Raw genomic sequence first — 19,393 nt, 5'->3', positions numbered from 1 at the left:
GTCTCCGAGTCTTACCTCACATGCTTCTCGGTGTCGTTTATGTATTGTCATATGTTCCTCTGACAACTCTGTGCTTGTGAAGTCGTTTAATGTGTTGTTGCTGTTGGCCACTGTTTCTCTGTCTGGTTCATTGTTGCCCCTTTTGGCTTGTAATGCTCCGCTAGTGCATACCAGACGCTTGGAGATGTGTTGCGAGATCTGTTGTGACATGGCTACAACAGTTCTTTCAAGATGTGTGCAAATGTTCAATCCGGAGGTTAATATTTTAAACTTGACCTCAGCCACATAACGTTGTGTAAAAAAAGCGAACATATCACGTGTAAAAGGCACTTACAGTAAGCTTAACAGTGTAAGTTCTCTAAATCCATCGAGTTCAAGGCATTGGATGAAAAAACCTACAAAGCCGATTTCCCAGTAACTAGTAAGAATAACCACACTATAGGCTACTTGATGAAGTAATACAAGCTATAGACTCAAGTCTATGTATGCAAGTCAGATGTTTTCAAATTTTCTAGCCTGCTTCCTCTGTCCTTGTCAGGCACAGAATGTAACCAACCAAAGTCGTGTGATTTACTATTGCGCCCCTACTGTTTCAAATGGTGTGTTGCGATTATGGTTGGTTCATAATCATCAATGTAACATTACCTCAAATGAAACTTAATTTGGGGGTAATGTTGATGTCAGGTCTGTGGCTCAAAAAGTGATACGGCTTGAATAGTTCTAATAACCTTAGAGTGAAAGCGAATACTAGCCTATGGGAACGATACAAAATGAAGTGTAAACTGATTCATATAGCCCAAATTGATGGAAACTGTTTCAAATATGTCCACTGCAGCCACGTAGCCCAGTGGATAGAGGGGACATCAGTATGGTAGCTTGAACCAACCAGAGGGTTGGTAAATGGACATGTGTTGATGATTAGTCCTTTCAAGGTTATCTACCGCTTTAAGCCATACATGTTTGAGTGGCTACTCTGACTAATGAAATATGACACGTACACTAGAGTGACGATGTTGGGTTAATTCACCCTCAGACTAATTAGGCTACACACTGGGCAAAATTTGAATTATCCAAATGTTGCTTATGGCACCGTCAGATATGAGTCATTGACAAAATAGTTACACTTAGGCTAATTCACGATATTAGATAGGCTATATTAGCCTATTAATATGTCGACATCGGTGACTGTCGGTGGACGAGAAAGTTTGGAGAGACAAGCTGAACTTCAACCAACATAACAGTGACGTGCAAATAACCCCTTGGAACTCTTGATATCAAAATATCGTTGCATTAATATAACTCCGTGATATCCACATGAAGACAGTGGCTTGACGTTTGTGTCCAGCGGAAAACGAGGCAGGTGCAACCCCAAGTCAAAATTTACGTTAACCGGTATGCCACCAATCAAGGCATGCGATTCTGAGGTCCGTTCGTCTATGTTGTCTTGACATTATCGTTTCGTATGAGAGCCTGCAATAGCAATTCCCAGTCTGCTGTCACTTAATTACCTTCCAGTTTGCCTGAAGCAGATTGGCCTTTCTCCAGTAAAAGCCCCAGGAGAGGAGCACATTACATTGAGATGTTGGTTTTTATTTACCGCAGGACAAATATAGACTACAGCCTACTGAATAGACAAGATGACCCAAGCAGCCAATACATTTATTTGTGAATAAATCACAATTTTTCAAATGTGTGGGTATGCAATTAAGAATACTTATCTACAATTATAACTTAATTGATTCCCTTCTGGAACTAAATGGCTTGTAATAAATAGCGATACAACATCAGTCTTGCTGGAATGGTCTACTTCGGTTGCCAGCGTATGCATTGCTCCTGTAGTTTAAGTCTTAACCTGAACGTCAATATTGCATAGAAACAGATATGGAGGTCATCCATGGAAGCTCCTCTCTAAAGATGCCCCACACGGAGGTCTAGTAGTCGCGACTTTGTAAACATTCCTAAACCCACAAGAAAGCAGCCATCAAAGGAGTCTTGCAAGCAAGGGGCTCAAGTAATATGACGTCACCAAATCTTTCACAGCACTTCCTGGTGGTATTTGTTGTGAAAATACAGTGGACCTCAAGCGGTCAGCTGCTAACATCAGAAATAAGGAAGACGCGTTTGACTGAAACGCCATTCAAGAATGTTGGTGCTATCGAGAGGTATCAGATAGGTCGGGTTAAGTTACGGAACGCACGCTGCTTCGGAACGCAAGATTTGTCTCGGACAGCAAACCCACCGGCACGAGCTGTCGCAATGTTGTAAACGATGGACAGCAGGATAAAGTAAGCTCAGGAGTTTTTTGCTTGGGTAGCTAGCTAGCTAGCTAGCATACCTCCACGACTTAAACTATTGGAAATAATGGTGTTAAACCTCTGTAAAATTAGCTTTGAAATGTTCAACATATCGTCATATATTTTGAAATATATAGCTATACATCAGTGGAATTAACAGGCCAGCTGGATAGACCGCTAGTCCACATTTAGGTCAGTCTGCTACTCTGTCTCGTATTAGCTGACCAATTGACTACATATTGTAACCACATTTAGCTTTCTGGAAAGGGGGCTTTTTCGCAGACACTAAAGGACAACTCAAATCTCCCGGTGACCACTACTAAGTACCATCATTTGAGATGAATGGCTTTTGATTCCATAGCGCAATACATTCAATTAGCAACAACAATGAGCATAAACAATGCTTTGATGTTTTATTAGTAGCTAGTGACAATGAGTTAGTAAACCAGCTTACGATCTTTACGCTGTAGATGATGCTGTTGAATATTTACAGATTATGCCGTTAGTTACATAACCAAAACGTGTCAGAGAAGAAACGTATATTATTACAAAGGACTGAATGTTTAATGTTTTTCATCCTATGTTTCTAATCTTTTTCAGAGAGTATCCAGAGAGAACGTTTGATCTGGTTCTACAGGTGGCATGTCCAGTCTCTGAAAATGCAGGTAGGTCAAATCTTAAGTGAGCGGCCATGTCCATTGTATTGGTATTCATGGAGATGTGGTTTGATAGGAAATGAAGACATTTCCTAGCCATAAAATAAGAACAATAGCCGTACAGGTTGATAATTCACCAGGAAATGTATTTTAAACTAAACCATTAGTCAGTCAAGAGACATGAGCTGACATGTCCAATTGGCTGTCTTAAGGTGGTGATTAAGTGGCTGTGTTGTGTCATTAGATGGTTCCTTTCTCAACAAGTCTGCTGTTAAATGGAAGTAAATACACGGTTACCGACAATTAAGTCTATGATTGCACTGTTATGCTGGGTGAGGTATTTTGGTACCAAGACCAATGGATCCTATACATCTCACAATGTTTCACTGTTCTCACCGTGTGGGGAGGGAACATTTTGGAGGATATTTTCAAGACAAGAACCGGACAGAAAGCCTCAGTTTCACCTCTTTCTGCAATGGTCAAACATGCCAGGATGAACACAACAATAAAAATGAATTGAATCCAGGAAATAACTCCATAACCATTGAATAACATATCCCAACTTTAGTATATGGGAATCACAACAACCTATATTTCACTTGGATATCCGGTGTCTCCACCCCAAGTCAAATATCATGTAAAAACAGTTGTTCTGTATGTGACACTGCCTCTCCTTTATGTCTCGGTTTTGACGTTAAAGAGGTGCTTTGGATGGCTGACTTCGCTGCTGCGCAGCTGACCAGACAGGAGGGAAAGTTATCCTTGGACGTAGTTCTGATATTAGATTTAAACCCAAGTCATAAACCTCAGAGCCTGTACTGTAATAACTGACTTTCCCCTTCAATGATCCCTGGGTCAGACTCATATCCTGACTGTTCTCCCCAGAGCTCCACTCCATTACACACCCCTCAGGACCCGTGGAGCAGATACTGCTCTCTCATTGGACGAGAGGGCTGCTACTGCCGGGCACCGCCTTGTTATTGGTCAGGACTTCTCCGTAGCACAGGAAGTGGGTTTGATGTGAATGGACGGTCAGAATCTCGTGGGAGAGCCAGAGATGTATTAAGTGGCAGTTGACTCGTATGATTTGGACAGGTTGTTGTTTTAAAGAAATGGTTTCAGCTGACAAACAGGGAATCGGCTACTTCTCCCAATTTGATCCATTTCCCTTTCTGCAAATGAGTTTCAGTCTGGGGGGAACACAATCTCTGGGGAGGCTGAGCAATGGCTTATATGTTTCAAACACGGCAACTTGTTCATAAAATGGATGGCATTGTGTCAATGTAGCCTAAACAGTATGAATGGATGGATTGTGTGTTAATATTGATATGTTGACTCACATAGATTTGTCTGGCTGTCATTATTGTCGACCTCTCCCAACATGCTGTGTGCTTTTTGACTCAGTTCCTCCTGCTGTGTTTGAGCTGTACCGGTTGTCATCTTGTGTGGTATTAAGACACTCTGATGACTCATAACAGACAGGATTTGGCCCGGCTGTGAAAATCCAACCGAAACCCAACCCTGCCTCTCTGTTCATAAATGGATCTTTAAAACTCTGCGTTAGAGAGGCAGGCCAAGAATTTCCTGCACTACACCAGAAATAAACCCTATCATGATTCATCTACGATGGCAGGATTCATGATCGTGGAACATGGAGCTCAGGCTCAAGGCCTACACTCATGATGTCTCCTAAGCCCCTGGATCTATGTCTCTCCTAACATAGTGTACCGTAGTTTACTTATAGCACTGTGTCAAACCTACTTCACTAACCATCTACTTCAAGTCTGTCTTAAATGGTCTAAAAATAATGGAGACAGACAACAGGTTGTATAGCTTTGATGTAACGGCACTGTTATGTTGATGGCACCCCTATGGCAAGGCCTAACCACATCCTGGCTGAAGGAAACGTGCCATACTGCATGTGGAGTCAGTGCCTTTGTGGCAGCACGTACAGCGTTTCCCCTCTTCCTAGGTTAAATGGCTGAGTTATTAATAATGCATTTATTTAACAGATGCTTTCGACCTGTCACCTCTTGACCTACAGTCAAACGCTCTGAGCTACGCCAAACCGCCGTTCACTCCGAAGTGTGATGCGCCGCTGACAGGCAGCTTTTCAACCCCCCCCCCCCCCCCCCCCCCCCGCCCGTCTGCTCAGTCTCATGTGGACTCGGCCGTTTCACAGACAACGGCGGGGCAGGAACTGAGATAACACTGCAGTGAAGTTTCACTTTGACAGAGCTCGTCCTCTGTCCCGGTGTGTCTGGACGAAGCTGGAGGCGTTCGAGGTGGAGGGGACACCTGCCCTGTCGTGAGCTTGTTGTGTTCAAGTTCAAGTCTTTCATTGTCAGATGCACAGAAAAACTCAGACTGGGCACTGAAATTCTTAAGACAAGACAATGCAAGCACCTGGCATAACATAACATAAGTACACAAAACATAAATTGACATCTATGCTAAACTTCAATAAGTAAACCTCCTAAATATACAGATAAATATAAAAATACAATATACTAAACCCTACATACACATAATAACCTATTGCTATTGTTGTGCTATTATTACTGTGTTCTTGCTGCTCGTATCAAGCTGCGTCTGGAGGTTGACCGGACTGTGGTTGGTTGCTTCCTTTCTACAGGCGCTGATGCACACAGGACAGAGGGGGAGGCAGACCAGTAGTGCTGACTAATATCTTTAATCAATAGCCTTGAACAACGCACACAAACACACACACACACACACACACACACACACACACACACACACACACACACACACCTAGTGCTCCACACTCAAAGTGCTGGTTCATTCAGTCCTTCTCACAAAGAACCACACTGCTGACAAGGTTTCATGAGAAGAGCTTTGGTTCTCTAAAATGATGACGGCCAGCGTCAGTAACTCCCTATGAAACTGGGGGACTGTTTAACCACAGCATGACCATAAAGTGACGCCGCACGTGACCTTATCACTCGAGTGGAAAGCCTGTCTTGCACGCATCTCGACGAAGCAACTGATTTGTTCCGGTATCTGTACGGTGTTTAGATAAAGGCACGATTTGGATGTTCAATATGTAAAAATGTGTTTGTGGATTCAGAGCAATGGCAGGTTAATGGCTTGTAGATGCCAACCGTTTAAAAGGAAGTGTGTTTGAGTCTGTGGCAGGTGAACAGGTCACTTCTAGTTTGGCCTGTTTTTAGTTTAGTTTTTAATTTTGGCCTCAAACTGGATTACACTCCTATAACACAGGCAACAGAGCCATTCCTCCCCCCACCTCTCCAATCTTGTTTCATTACAGAAAATGGTTCTTTGCGCCCCCACCCAGAATAGAGATGAGGTGTCAAGGCCCATACTTGGGCCCGTCCTCCTCTACCGAGGAACAGGACGCCCAGGCCCCTATTCCCTGGGTCTACTGAGAGCAACCCTCCGTGTTTAGCTTGTCTCACTTGGCTCTCCGCAGCCTGGATGCTCAGGCAGCGAGAGAGGGGCACACTGCCTCCGAGCGTGACTGGCATGCTAGCTAGCGCCCAGCTACATAGAGCCATATTGATGTGCTTCCAAGAGGCTGCCAAAGCTAGCAGATGACGCTAACCGTGCCAAGGCTGTAGGTGGAGACAGATGCTACCTGTCCTCTTGCTCTCTCTAGCCAGATTGCTGCCTGGTAACAAAGCAGTAAAGTTAATAGATACGCCTATCTGTTTTTACAACTGCAGTCGTGTGACAATTAGGGCAACGATTTGCGGGGATGGGGGGGGGGGGGGGGGTTGGGAGGGGGGGGGGGTGGTGTTAATGACTTTATCTACGTTGGATCTTATGTGTGGACGAGCCTGTTCTGCCGTGTGTCTATATATCAGTTTCACTCCATTGAGAAAGAGGCACGTTTATTGAGTTTTGTCGACCGCTCCCCACAGCAGGTCCTCAAAAGGACCTGCTGTGGCCTTCGGTCTGATTGGTGGCCGTCCGCTCCGATGCAAAACAGGAAGTAGCCGGGCCCCTCTGTCCTCAGGATCTTTTCTGTTGACATCCATGCACCAATTATGAGTTGAAACTTTTGTTCTTTCTCGAGAACATTCTCACTTTGACCCCGGGGGTCCCTGGTGTCACACCTCCTGCCGGCTCGCTGGTTATCGGCTACCTCGAGCAGGGATGTGATAATCCAACTTGCAAAGATCTCCTTTTTCGAAAAGAAATTATCTCTCCTTGCAGGCGGAAGAACGCTCCATGTGATAGACTGAGCTTTTAGAAAAAGGGTTGAATGGTGAGATTCTGCGAAATGTCACTTTTGCTCCTTGACCCCTGCGCGGGATCTGTTGTCTGATTGGCTATCGGTGGCGTATCAAGGTTGTTGGAGCTCACACTCAGGCGGGAGGCCATTGGACCAGCAGATGCCACGGCAACTAGGAGGGTGTTGATTGGTCATTAGAGAGACCACACTCCTCGCTCACACTCCTAGTAAACCTCTGGGTCTCACACTTTCTCTCTTCTCTCTCGCCATGGCAACCAGCGAACATACTGCGGCCTCTCTCTCTCTCTCTCTCTCTCTCTCTCTCTCTCTCTCTCTCTCTCTCTCTCTCTCTCTCTCTCTCTCTCTCTCTCTCTCTCTCTCTCTCTCTCTCTCTCTCTCTCTCTCTCTCTCTCTCTCTCTCTCTCTCTCTCTCTCTCTCTCTCTCTCTCTCTCTCTCTCTCTCTCTGTCTCTCTCTCTGTCTCTCTCTCTCTCTCTCTCTCTCTCATATCACCCTATTCCCTCCATCAGTCTTCGATTTAACTTCAGTTCAATTGGCCCCCTTACAGAGATCAAAATCACCTGGCTCATTTAGTGTGTATATATATGTTTCTTTGTCTGAAGAGGAAAATTGAGGAAGTCTTCTAACTTCCCTGCTATGAAAGCTAACGGCCGCAACGAAAGTGAACTTTGAGTAGCGTTCCGCGTCCTCCATCCTGTTTTCTGAGTCCAGCTTCTCGGAAAGCCAACCTTTTCTGTAGCGCCGCGGCGCTCGCGTGGGCCCGAGAGCATCCGCCAGTCATAGCCCGGCGCTGGGCCTGCAGCTGCGCCTGATAGGCTCCATTGTTTTCTTTTTATTCAAATAATTTGTTGCCCCCTTTTATCCGTTCGTCAGCCATTTGTCAGTGGCTGGGGTGCATGTGGAGCATCCTGCTGTTTTGTTGGATCCGGTTCAGTTGTGCTGGAGAGACACAGACACCGTGTTGGTCATTACTGGGCGGTGGGCTGCTGAGAATAGGAGGTCTAGCCAGCGCTCCTGTGCGTCTGGACCCAAGGGTTTCGATGTCGTCTCAGGCCGGACGTCTGTCTGTCTTGTCAGTCCAGTTATTCATTAGGTTCTCCCTCTACCTGTTTTCCCCTTTGTGTTGCCTGCCTATGTTGCTGTCTCTCTCTCTCTCTCTCTCTCTCTCTCTCTCTCTCTCTCGCTCGCTCGCTCGCTCGCGCTCTCTCGCGCTCTCTCTCTCTCCCTCCAATACCAGTTTTGACAGGGACAGACACACCCCTGTCCAGCCCCCCCCACCCCCAGACTGAAGTGGACTGGCCCACTCTCTCTTGTCCCACCTGCAGAGAGACAGACTCAATTCTGGAGGGGGGGGGGGGGGAGATGACAGGACCTAGCAGCTCCAGGGGTGAGGGTGAGGGTGCGTGGGTTTGAGGCAGGGCCGGTGGAGATATGCTGATGGTAGAAGTCTGTAACCGGAGAGGTGACATACTGAGGGGGCCGCTGGCTCTCCTTCTCACTGACGCACCTCTGAAACTCTGTGTGTGCGTGTGCTGCAAGTGTAGGCTGTTGAGCTTTCTTTGTGACTGGTGTGTGTGTATTTACTGTATGTGTGTGTCACTGAGCTGTCTTTTTGTGTGTGTGTGTCTGGAGGAAAGTGCGAGTGTGTGTGCGTGTGTCTCTGTGCTGCAGAAGACTCATCCGAATACACTAATGCCGCCAGTCTGGCAGAACACACAAAGACTTCTAGGCACAGACGCTCCGAGATTATTTTTAGTCTTCCCATGCATCAGAGAGACGAGGGGAAAGCAGGCACCTGATCAATTATTAAAACAAAATGATTTTTGACGAATTCAGAGTTGCTGAGAATTCTGCCTTCATCGCCTCCCATCATCAGTCTGTTGCCAGGGTTTTTCAGCTTTCGTTTCATTCAGCCTCTATAACCAAGAACCAGTTGAATCATCATGAATCATCATGAATGAGGGCTTGGTCCAACAGGAGACTTGCTGGAAGACCACCTTGGTGTTGAGTAGCAGATGGCTATCCTCTAGGTCTTCCTACCACCACTAATCCTGACTAAAGAACAGTGATTGGCCAGCTCCTATCATATAACGCTGATGTGGCCTATTTTACGAGCAGGATTACATCTTGTTTGAATGTGGAGCCTTCTAATCTGCCAATGGGATTTAAGGAAAAACCAGCGATGGGAAAAATACGTTGTTGCTGTCATATTGGCCAGATTTGACGTTGAGAGGATTGTGAGATTTTGACAGGATTTTGTGTAGATGGGATTTCAACTGTCTACTCAGCCATAAAAATACCCAATAACCACCCACCAGCATTTTGTTGGAGTTTAAGCTAACTAGGTACCCATCTGTTGCAAACAATTAGACATATACCAGTACTTACAAGGCGTATATTTACAGGGAGTCTACACATATATGAAGTGTGATTGAATAATTTCAGTCAAAACACAGCAGTGTTGAAAGTACTATGCCTATGGTGTTGTGGTTCGGTGTCTATCTTGCATGAATCTCTTGAGCGACCGTACCCTCCTGGGCCTCGTCGTCACCGATGCTCTCGCGCAGACTGACATCCCACACTTACTGGGAATATGGTGGCGTTTATCCAGGACTGTCGCCTCCTTGTTTTGGAATACGGCCCATTTTTCACCACAGTATGTAGGTCATCCTCAATGGATGCCTTTGTGAGGGCTGAGCGTCGCCATTTGTCACCGCATATCACGTGACTCGTCCATGAGGTCTTTTGTTGTCACGCATGCTGCGGGGTAACACTCTTACCTGATCTGACTGAGGGGGCACTGTCCCGCAGTGTTGCACAGGATTAGCGTGTACGGTGTTGTCGACGTACACAAGTGGATGATTAGACACCTCCCCTCCCCACACACAGACACACACACAGCCCCTCTCCCCCGCTTCTATCCGAGCTACTTTGCAGCTTCAGATGAATGGCTCCGGGGAATATGACGATGATCTCAAGATGAAGTTTTCAAGGGGAGGGAAAGAGATTTGAAGTCTTAGTTTCTCAGCTCCACTGGCTTGCAGGACATCCCAGCAATGACACCAGAATGACTGGACCGGCTGACCTCTCCGCGCACACGCACACCTTACCCAGGCCTGTCCTCTACAGGACCCCCACAAACGCGCACACACACACTCAACCTTGTATTCTTTCCTCAATGTCCTTCCGCAGTTAAGTCATCGTTTGGTGACATTTTGTTATTAAACCATCATTGAATCATCAGACGTTCTTCCACGTCTGTGTTTGTTTGTTGGGGAGCCGTCACAAAACATCTTGTTCCCATGAAATATCGAGTCCCTCTATTGATGATTCAACAGACGTCCCCCCCCTCCCCCCGTCCCCACCTCTCCTCCGCTGTCACCTCACGCTTGTCGTCTCCGTGGAGACGGAGATCTGTCAGTCAGACGGGAACTTCAAACCGCCGCGGCGCGTCGCCAGCATGTCGCTGCCAAAGGCAGCGTCTTTTACCCCCGTCTAGTCGTCACATAGCTGCCTCCGGCTGCCTCCGTCGATGGCACTCGGCTCTCTCTGTACCACGCCCGCCGGCCCCAGATGAAGAGGGCTGTGGCTGCCTTCCTTAAAGTCCCCCCCATGGAACCAGAAACAGAACCCTGGAACCGGCTTGTCTCACCACAGCCCTGGTTTAGCTTAGCTTAGCTTAGCTTGGTTTAGCATAGCTGTAGCTGAGCGGGGTTTAGCGTAGCTCAGCTGCGACCATGGCTGTCACAGCTAACGATAACATGATCTGGGTGGCGACAGAGGCAGATGGTTGGAGCATATGGGGAGGAATGTGTGTCGTTACCTGTAGAGATGTTCCTTCGATAGTAACCTCGCCGTGAGAGGAAGGATGTCGGGGGAAGGTAAAGCTCAGTGGTGCTGTATTTGACTGCAGGTTCAACCCCCCCCCCCCCCCCCGTGCAAAGCTTTGGATAAAAGCATCTGCTAAAAGAATTCTTTCGTAAGAGGAATCCTCTCTGAATCCCATCAGCTCAGGTCGAGATGATGAAGGTCGTCCCAAGCTAGATGAGGCGGTTTCCACTGCTTGAGACCACAACTAGTGACTGGCGCCAACACAATGTCATGAGTCAGTGAGGGAGGGAGGCAAAGACCAGAGACAAACTCTCGTGTTTATGTTTGTGTGATATCAGTTTGCTTATGCTCCCACACTCCACAAAAACACACACACACCCTACACACAAACACCCCTCACACACACACACATACACACACGCACCCCTCACACACACATACACTTCCTCCTCACCCTCCCCGGCATGCATAAGAGTGCGGAGAAGGCAGTGATGCGATGCCAGTGTTTGACATAATGTTGGACCAGTATGGAGGCTGACTGGGAACATCAGTGCTGATATGTGCTAATACTCTGAGGCTGTCACGAAACTTGGGTCCATATGCTGCGTCGCTCATTCGTGAAGCTGTGAAATTGGGTTGCGTCCCAACTAGCCTGGAGACAGTTTTCTGGAGAGTGTCTCTCTCTCTCTCTCTCTCTCTCTCTCTCTCTCTCTCTCTCTCTCTCTCTCTCTCTCTCTCTCTCTCTCTCTCTCTCTCTCTCTCTCTCTCTCTCTCTCTCTCTCTCTCTCTCTCTCTCTCTCTCTCTCTCTCTCTCTCTCTCTCTCTCTCTCCCCTCCCCCCCTCCCCCCCTCTCTGTCTAGCTTTTTCTTTCTGTATTTATATCTCTCACATCCTACATAGCTGTGAATATGGTGCATCTAATGTGGCATTAATAGGGCCACATCTCTCCATAACGCTGGGCGTTCATCTGATAGTGTAGCTGAGGTTGACGCCCTGCCCTGGGCTGAAGACTCCCCCTAGCTCCCCCCCCCCCCCCCCCCCCTGCCCGTTACTTCTGTCTGTAAGAAGGGGATGATGCGCTCCCTCACCCGCTGTCGTTTAATCTCGTCTGTTTCACAGAGAGGGAGTTTCAGTGAGCAATAAGAGGAACCGTTGAATACGTGTGTTCGTGAACGGCTGTTTTATGTTGCAGTCGAGTACAAATTCCTCATCTGAAAATCGTGTCGTTTAGAGTGGTATAACGGGGTCAGTCTAACTCCCTTTTTCCTCTTTGCCGTGTGTTGAACCCAGCCTCACACGAAGGGTTACCCAGCATGACCAATCTGCACTGGTCGCTTTAAGGACCATATCATCGTAGAGGACTTTCTCCTTTCTTGGACTCTGTGCTAACGAAATCAGCATGAAATGTAATGCCATTTGCCATGTGAGATTCGAGAGTAGAAAGAGAGAGAGAAAAAAAACTGTTTTAAACGCCGGTGAGTGTTTTTCTTTCAGTTGAGGCTTGAAAGATGCGAGTTAATCTGCTTACTCTTTTAATTGTGGACTCTAGGGATGGGGTTTCTTCCAGCTTGAATAAAGTTAGTGATCCAGAAGTAAAACGACGACCACATTTATTCCCTCCTTGAGGCTTGCCCTCCTCCACCCTCCTTTAGCGAGGAAAAAAAAACAAAAAAACTAAACAGGCTCGTTCCGTCAATAGACATTTCTTACCATATGTTGCGTTGACATCTTCACCAGGTTCACAGCAGGTTAGCTTAGTTAACTTTCACTTCACTGACTGATGGGATTTTCTCCCTGCTCCTTGCGCGGCCCCTGCTCGCTCAAAGTCTAGACCGGCCTCTGAAGCAGGCCGACCTGGCGCTCACAAAGGCCCGTATTGTGGCGTCTAAGTAGCGGCAGCTTCCTCCGCTCCTCTCCCTCGTACCCTCCAGCGAGGCGGGCAGTGAGGCCCTGCCTTTGTCCTGGGCCACAGAGAGGGACATAATCTGGGACCCCCGAAACACATGGTGAAATAAATCTCCTTCAAAAAGATGAGAGGGAGAGAGGGGGAGAGAGAGGGAGAGAAAGAAAGAAATCATCGCCAGGGAGGAGGTTAGAGTGCAGCAGTTTAACCTCTGGCCAAGAAAGAGAGAGACGATCAGGAGGGAGGAGGGGGAGGGAGGGGTGAGGATGAGGAGAGCTACAAGGCCCTTCATCTTGGACGGGGTGGAGAGGAGAGAAGGGGAGAGGTCTGACACCGTATGGGATTTGGCCTTTCTTAACAAACAGGGCCCCTATTTAATCCAAACAGATATTCAGTAGTTCCTCGAATGGGAGCTGTGTGTGTGTGTGTGTGTGTGTGTGCTTTGAGAGTTGTGGTATTTGAGGACATGTGAAGGGTTTGCGTGGGACTGTTGGGTCGTCGTCAGGAGATGTGCGTACGCTGGCTCTTGTGGTCAGAGGTTCCAGGTGTGTAACACGTCTGGTGTCGGGCGTTCGAGGCAGAAACAACCCGGCCGCTCGCCTGGAGGAGGGAGGGGGGGGCGGGGGGGGGGCTTCCTGTCAATCGTCACCCTGCGTTCCGTTTTTAAAAGGTGTTGTTATTACCCAGAAAGTTGGAGGAAGCTCTGTTTCGTGGTTTTAACGAGTCGGCTACACTGAGACTACGCAAGGCTGTCTTATGTTTGATCTCTTTTTTTTCTTCATGATTTGATCTATACTCACGCCGCTCATTATATCTTTTTGTTGTTTCAATTCAATTGTTTGAAACAAAGTCCTATGCAAATATGCGATCGTTACGTTGTAGATGACGTTGATAAACACATGAACTGAGAAGGCAGCACATAGGATTACTCGTGCGTAGGTGTTCATAGATGTTTGGTCCTGTGTGGTAGGCCTTAAATGAGTCAAGGGGAAGAGGAGATGTCAGTAGAGAGAGAGAGGCCCAGCCCCTCCTTCCCTCCCCCTCGTCTCACCCCTGGTCTCACCCCTGGTCTCACCCCTCATCTCACCCCCGTCTCACCCCCGTCTCACCCCCGTCTCACCCCCGTCTCATCCCCCGTCTCACCCCTCGCACCCCTCCAGCCCCTATTAAAGCTCGGCGTATCGACTTTTAAAGACAGGCATCCCTGGGACACCCAAACATTGATTTGTGACTGACCCTCGCTGGCGGTGCCTCCTCCCTCCTCCCTCCTCACCCGCCCCGTTGCCTCAGCCGGAGATTAGCAACGCTTGAAGCCTACAGGATCAATGGACACGCGCGCGCACAGCCACACACACACACACACACACACACTCTTCTCTGTCATCTCTAAATGCATACACAGCAAACATGCAAAAGCACACGGATACATGTAAGTACACACACACACGTTAAACACACGTGTTAAACACACACACACAAACACGGGGATCAGCGGTCACCCGAGAGCCAGGCCCTGGGTGTGAAGAGCAGCGGCGGAGCAGCGATAGGTGATTTCAATTCAATTCTCACCCACTGGATGCGTTTGCACTTCTCCTTAGATATGAAATATGCTCCCGCTTGTGTCCCAGTTGTCACCCGAGCTGTCACCACTAAGATGTTTTCACCGATCTGTCCGAGATTTGTTTTGGGGTGCAGGGAGGTTTTTCCTCTGTAGTGTGAACAGAAAGGTGTTGCTTGTGGTGTCATATGGGCTGTATTAATATACTTGGCAACCAGGCAGTTTAGTGCATACAGGCCCTATATGTGATTGCGAGGAGACAATCGGCTGATATGATGTTGGCCAACATATGTCCCTCACAGAGGAAGATGAACTGAAGTGCAGGATAGGGTGTGGGTTTGTGTGTGAGGGCAGGCTGGAGATTGGGGTGTGTGTGTGTGTGTGTGTGTGAGAGAGGGGTTGATCGTCGAGCATGGTGTGTGTGTGTGTGTGTGTGAGAGAGGGGTTGATCGTCGAGCATGGTGTGTGTGTGTGTGTGTGTGAGAGAGGGGTTGATCGCAGAATGAGGTGTGTGTTTGTGAGCAGGGACAGGTCAGGGAGAGGGTAGTGTATTGAGGCCGGGTTGGTGTGTGTGTGTGAGAGGGGTTTTAGAGCGAGGTGTGTGTGTGTGTGAGAGGGGTTTTAGAGCGAGGTGTGTGTGTGTGTGTGTGTGAGAGGGGTTTCAGAGCGAGGTGTGTGTGTGTGTGGAGGATTAGGCAAGCCGGGTCTGTCATGGGGACATGTCTGTCCCCTGGTAGAACAGCAGGGGACCCCCCTCTAACCTTCAACTTTCAGCCTTAACCCTTTCAGCCTCTCAATATGTCTAACCCACTGACTACCACACACTCACCCCCCCCCCCCCTCCTGCTGCTCCATTGTGAGTGTGTGTGTGTGTGTGTGGTGGGGGTGTTGTGTTTGGAGGAGGGGGGGTTATGGTTTGAAGAAGATAGGGACAAGGTTAGAGAGAAGGAGAGAATGGGGGGGGGGGGGGAATATCCTTAGAGGAAATAATTGTATTTTGGGTAAAGCTTGTTAATAAACTATCAGAACTGAATAGGGAGCGGTGTTACTCAACTCTCAGCTCTGCCCACTTGATTTGGGGACACGTTCTCTTCTCCCTCACTCCTTTCTCTCCTCTCCATCTCTTCTCCCTCCGTCTCTCCTCCTCACCCTCTCCTCTCTTCTCCCTCACGCCTCTCCCCCTCTTCTCCCTCACTCCTTTCTCTCCATCTTTTCCCCCTCTATCTCTCCTCCTCACCATCTTCTCCTTCACTCCTCTCCTTCCAGCAGATATTCCCATTCTCCCACCCAGAAAATCAGCATGAAATGGCTCTAACTCTGGTGGATCAGAGAGTGGGGGCTGGGGGTTGGGTGGGTGGGGGGGGGGGGGCAGAGTCCCACAAGAGCCCAGAACACAGGCTCTTTTTGTGGGGATCCTTTCAGATGGGGGCCCGTGAAATCATGGAGCAGGATTATGGAACTCATGTTTGATTCTGCCTCCTGCGACATGTCGTCCTGTTGTATGGAGGGAGAGTTGTGAAGGAGGAAGGATAGACGGGAGAGGGTTATAGACAGGCATAAAAGAGAGGGGGAGAGAGACATACAGAGAGATATAGAAAACAGAGAGAGAGAGAGCTAGAGAGAAACAGAAAGGTCTAGTCTGAAGCCTAGCCTCTCCAGCCCCCTCTCTTAGACCACATGAGTGCCCCTCTCAGCCTCCCTCTCAGCCTCCCTCTCAGCCTCCCTCTCAGCCTTCCTCTCAGCCTCCCTCTCAGCCTTCCTCTCAGCCTTCCTCTCAGCCTTCCTCTCAGCCTCCCCCTCAGCCTCCCTCTCAGCCTCCCTCTCAGCCTCCCTCTCAACCTCCCCTCTCAGCCTCCCTCCCAGCCTCCCCCTCAGCCTCCCTCTCAGCCTCCCCTCTCAGCCTCCCCTCTCAGCCTCCCCTCTCAGCCTCCCCTCTCAGCCTCCCCTCTCAGCCTCCCTCTCAGCCTCCCTCTCAGCCTCCCTCTCAGCCTCCCTCTCAGCCGCCCTCTCAGCCTTCCTCCCAGCCTCCCTCTCAGCCTCCCTTTGAACAGACGGCCCCACCGTCTCCAGTAGGCATCCCTGCCTGTGAACTTCCCCTTCCCTCACCACTCCCCCCCCTCCCCCCAGAGGTCTAGCTATGACCCCTGGCACCGTGGAAACCGTGTTTACCAGCGGGCCTCTCTACCGGATGACCGCTGACGTCCTGCTGGTCAGGGGGAAACAAGCAAGGTCCGTCACGGGGCCTCCGACCCGAGATGGGACGGCGTTGGTGCCGTCTAACGCCGGGGGGTCACCGGGGGGGGGGGTCACCGGCCCGTGTGCAGAGGGCGGAGCGTGCTCACACCTGAGGGCCACTGTCGCTGGACTGTTGAAAGGCCTGTGCTCGATTGGCCTTTTGGGACTGCCGTGCTCCGGTTGGCCCCGCGCGTCCGTACGCAACACCGAAAGCCGAGCGTACACTCCTAACTTCTGTTTCACTTAAACACGCGACACACGAACGGGGACATTTAGTTATGGAGATCTCTCTCTCTCTGCTGTGTCTCTCAATTCAATCAAATTCAATTGGCTTTATTGGCATTAAGGAACAGATATTCATTTTGTCAAAGGTGGGAGGTCAAGGGTGGAACCACAGAACACAGAAACAATATTCATACCATTAATATGGATGTCGGTATGCTATTAATGTTACCAGATAATACAATATCAACCAAACATGGCAAATTCAGTTGAAAGATTGAAAAGATTGGTTATTATATATACATAAATATACACATACACGTCAGTCACACACACGGTATATGTTGTGTGTGACTGACATGTGTATCTCTCTCTATCTCCTGTGTCTCTCTCTCTTTCTCTCTCCTGTACCTCTCTCTCCTGTGTCTCTCTCTCTCTCCTGTGTCTCTCTGTCTGTCTGTCTGTCTGTCTGTCTGTCTGTCTGTCTGTCTGTCTCTCTCTCTCTCTCTCTGTCTCTCTCTCTCTCTCTCTCTCTCTCTCTCTCTCTCTGTCACACCGTGAGCCTCCTTCGTGCTACAGCGACTCTGTGCCTCAGATAACCTGACAATCCCGAATCCAAGCCTGTGTTGTGACATACGGGAGTGGAGGATGGCCCGGCCTGACGTATCTGGCCGTGCTGTCAGCCCATTTGCCAGACACGCCATACATCCTTGTTGCTCCGGCGACGTGTCCATAGGGGCTGTTACTCGTCTGGATGCCTAAACAAGGGGCACCTACTGTATACGCTTCTCACAAACATGCATGATGCGGTGTGTAATATCACATCATGGCTACACAGGAGGAGGCTGCTTAGCATATTAAGCTGTACTGTGTGTGTGTGTCTTCGTGTGTGTGTGTGGACGTGTATAGTGTGTCTTTGTGTGTGTGCGTGTGTGTGTGTGGGGGTACTTGTGTGTCTGTCTTTGTGCATGCGCGCGCGTGTGTGTGTGTATACGCGTATGGGAGCCGACTCGCGGCAGCCACCCTTGCCCCCCCCCCCAGCCCCCCACCCCCCATCCTCATTAATATGTATGTGTTCTGAGGCAGCGAAGACTGTGTTTCTTACCAACTGATTAATGCTGTCTGTCAATTACCTCCAGATCCTGCCGTGCTGTGGAGCTTCCCCCAGGACTACCCCGACCAGGTTGGTAGCACACTAGCTTCTCTCCCTAATTCCTCCCTCTCCCCTCCCCGCTGCAGTCAAGCTCCCCCTTCCTCCCCCGCTCCCTCCCTCCCTCCCTCCTCCTCCACCTTTCCTCCTCTCGCTCCTTCACTCACCCTGCCTTTGGTAACCCCTTCCTCCTCCTCCTCCACTTCTCTCGCTCTCTCTCACCTCTCTCCTCTTTCTCTCTCTTCGCTACCCCCCCTCTTCTACTCTCTCCACGCTCCCCCCCCCCCCTCTTCTCTGTCTCACTGAGCGGCTGTTGCTGGTAATGAAAAGCAGTGAGCAGGTCTTCAATAACTGACGAATCCGTAATTATCATGCAGCCGTGACAGGAATGTACACCTCTCTCCTCTCTCTCTCCTCTCTCTCTCCTCTCTCTCTCCTCTGTTTCTCTCTCTCCATCAGTTTGCCTCTCAAAATGTGGATTATCTCTCTCCCTCCCTCTCTCTCTGTCCATGTGTGTGTCTGTCCTGCTGTCCTTGTCCCCTGGACTAAGGTCAGAGGCCCCTGACTGGTGATGGTCAAGATGTACTCTCTCTCTCTCTCTCTCTCTCTCTCTCTCTCTCTCTATCTCTCTCTCTCTCTATCTATCTATCTCTCTCTCTCTCACTCACTCACTCACTCACTCACTCACTCACTCACTCACTCTCTCACACACACACACACACACACACAGATCACCCCACGGTCCTGTCTTCTCCTCCTGCCCACACCTCTCCCTTCTCCATCTCAGAATGAAGGGATGAAGCTGTGACCATGGTGACACACACACACACACACACACTTACAAACACAAACAACTGAATAAACATCAGCAGTGTGTAGATATACCTCCATAGAGTAAGATGAAAAACTTTCACAAAACTGATGTTTCTGGTTGACTGTTCCCAGACTCCCAGTTTAGCACCCCAGTCCAACATAATAACTGTGATCAAACAAGGAATGTTGATATGTGCATTTATCCCAGATAATTGTATTAAACACCGGTAAATAAATGCGAGTGAATCATTCCAGTGGTTGGATTGTCTCTGATCTATGGGTCAGCCTCGTTTGGCTGCTTGATGCTTCACAGCGTGTGTGTGTGCGAGAGAGAGAGACAGGTAGACAGAGAGACAGAGAGACAGGCAGACAGAGAGAGAGACAGGCAGACGGCGAGACAGGCAGACAGAGAGACAGGCAGACAGAGAGACAGGCAGACAGAGAGACAGGCAGACAGAGAGACAGGCAGACAGAGAGACAGGCAGACAGAGA

At 49.0% G+C, this 19,393-nt stretch overlaps 1 protein-coding gene across 2 annotated transcripts in view; it reads left to right on the top strand.

Annotated features, from left to right (window-relative positions):
- The first annotated feature begins 2,060 nt into the window (after positions 1-2,060).
- Positions 2,061-19,393, top strand: part of dennd1b (DENN/MADD domain containing 1B) — an 81,302-nt gene continuing 63,969 nt past the window's right edge. For both annotated transcript variants that reach the window (XM_084692921.1, XM_084692920.1), the window contains exons 1-3: positions 2,061-2,285; positions 2,895-2,959; positions 18,078-18,121. In XM_084692921.1, coding sequence (XP_084549047.1) covers positions 2,269-2,285; positions 2,895-2,959; positions 18,078-18,121 — 126 coding nt within the window. In that variant the 5' untranslated portion in view covers positions 2,061-2,268. The remainder of the gene's footprint in view (positions 2,286-2,894; positions 2,960-18,077; positions 18,122-19,393) is intronic.

Source organism: Hypomesus nipponensis, chromosome 26, assembly GCF_054491055.1.
Source record: "Hypomesus nipponensis isolate SF chromosome 26, ASM5449105v1, whole genome shotgun sequence".
Taxonomy (NCBI): domain Eukaryota; kingdom Metazoa; phylum Chordata; class Actinopteri; order Osmeriformes; family Osmeridae; genus Hypomesus; species Hypomesus nipponensis.
This window is presented reverse-complemented; position numbering and strand designations above follow the sequence as displayed.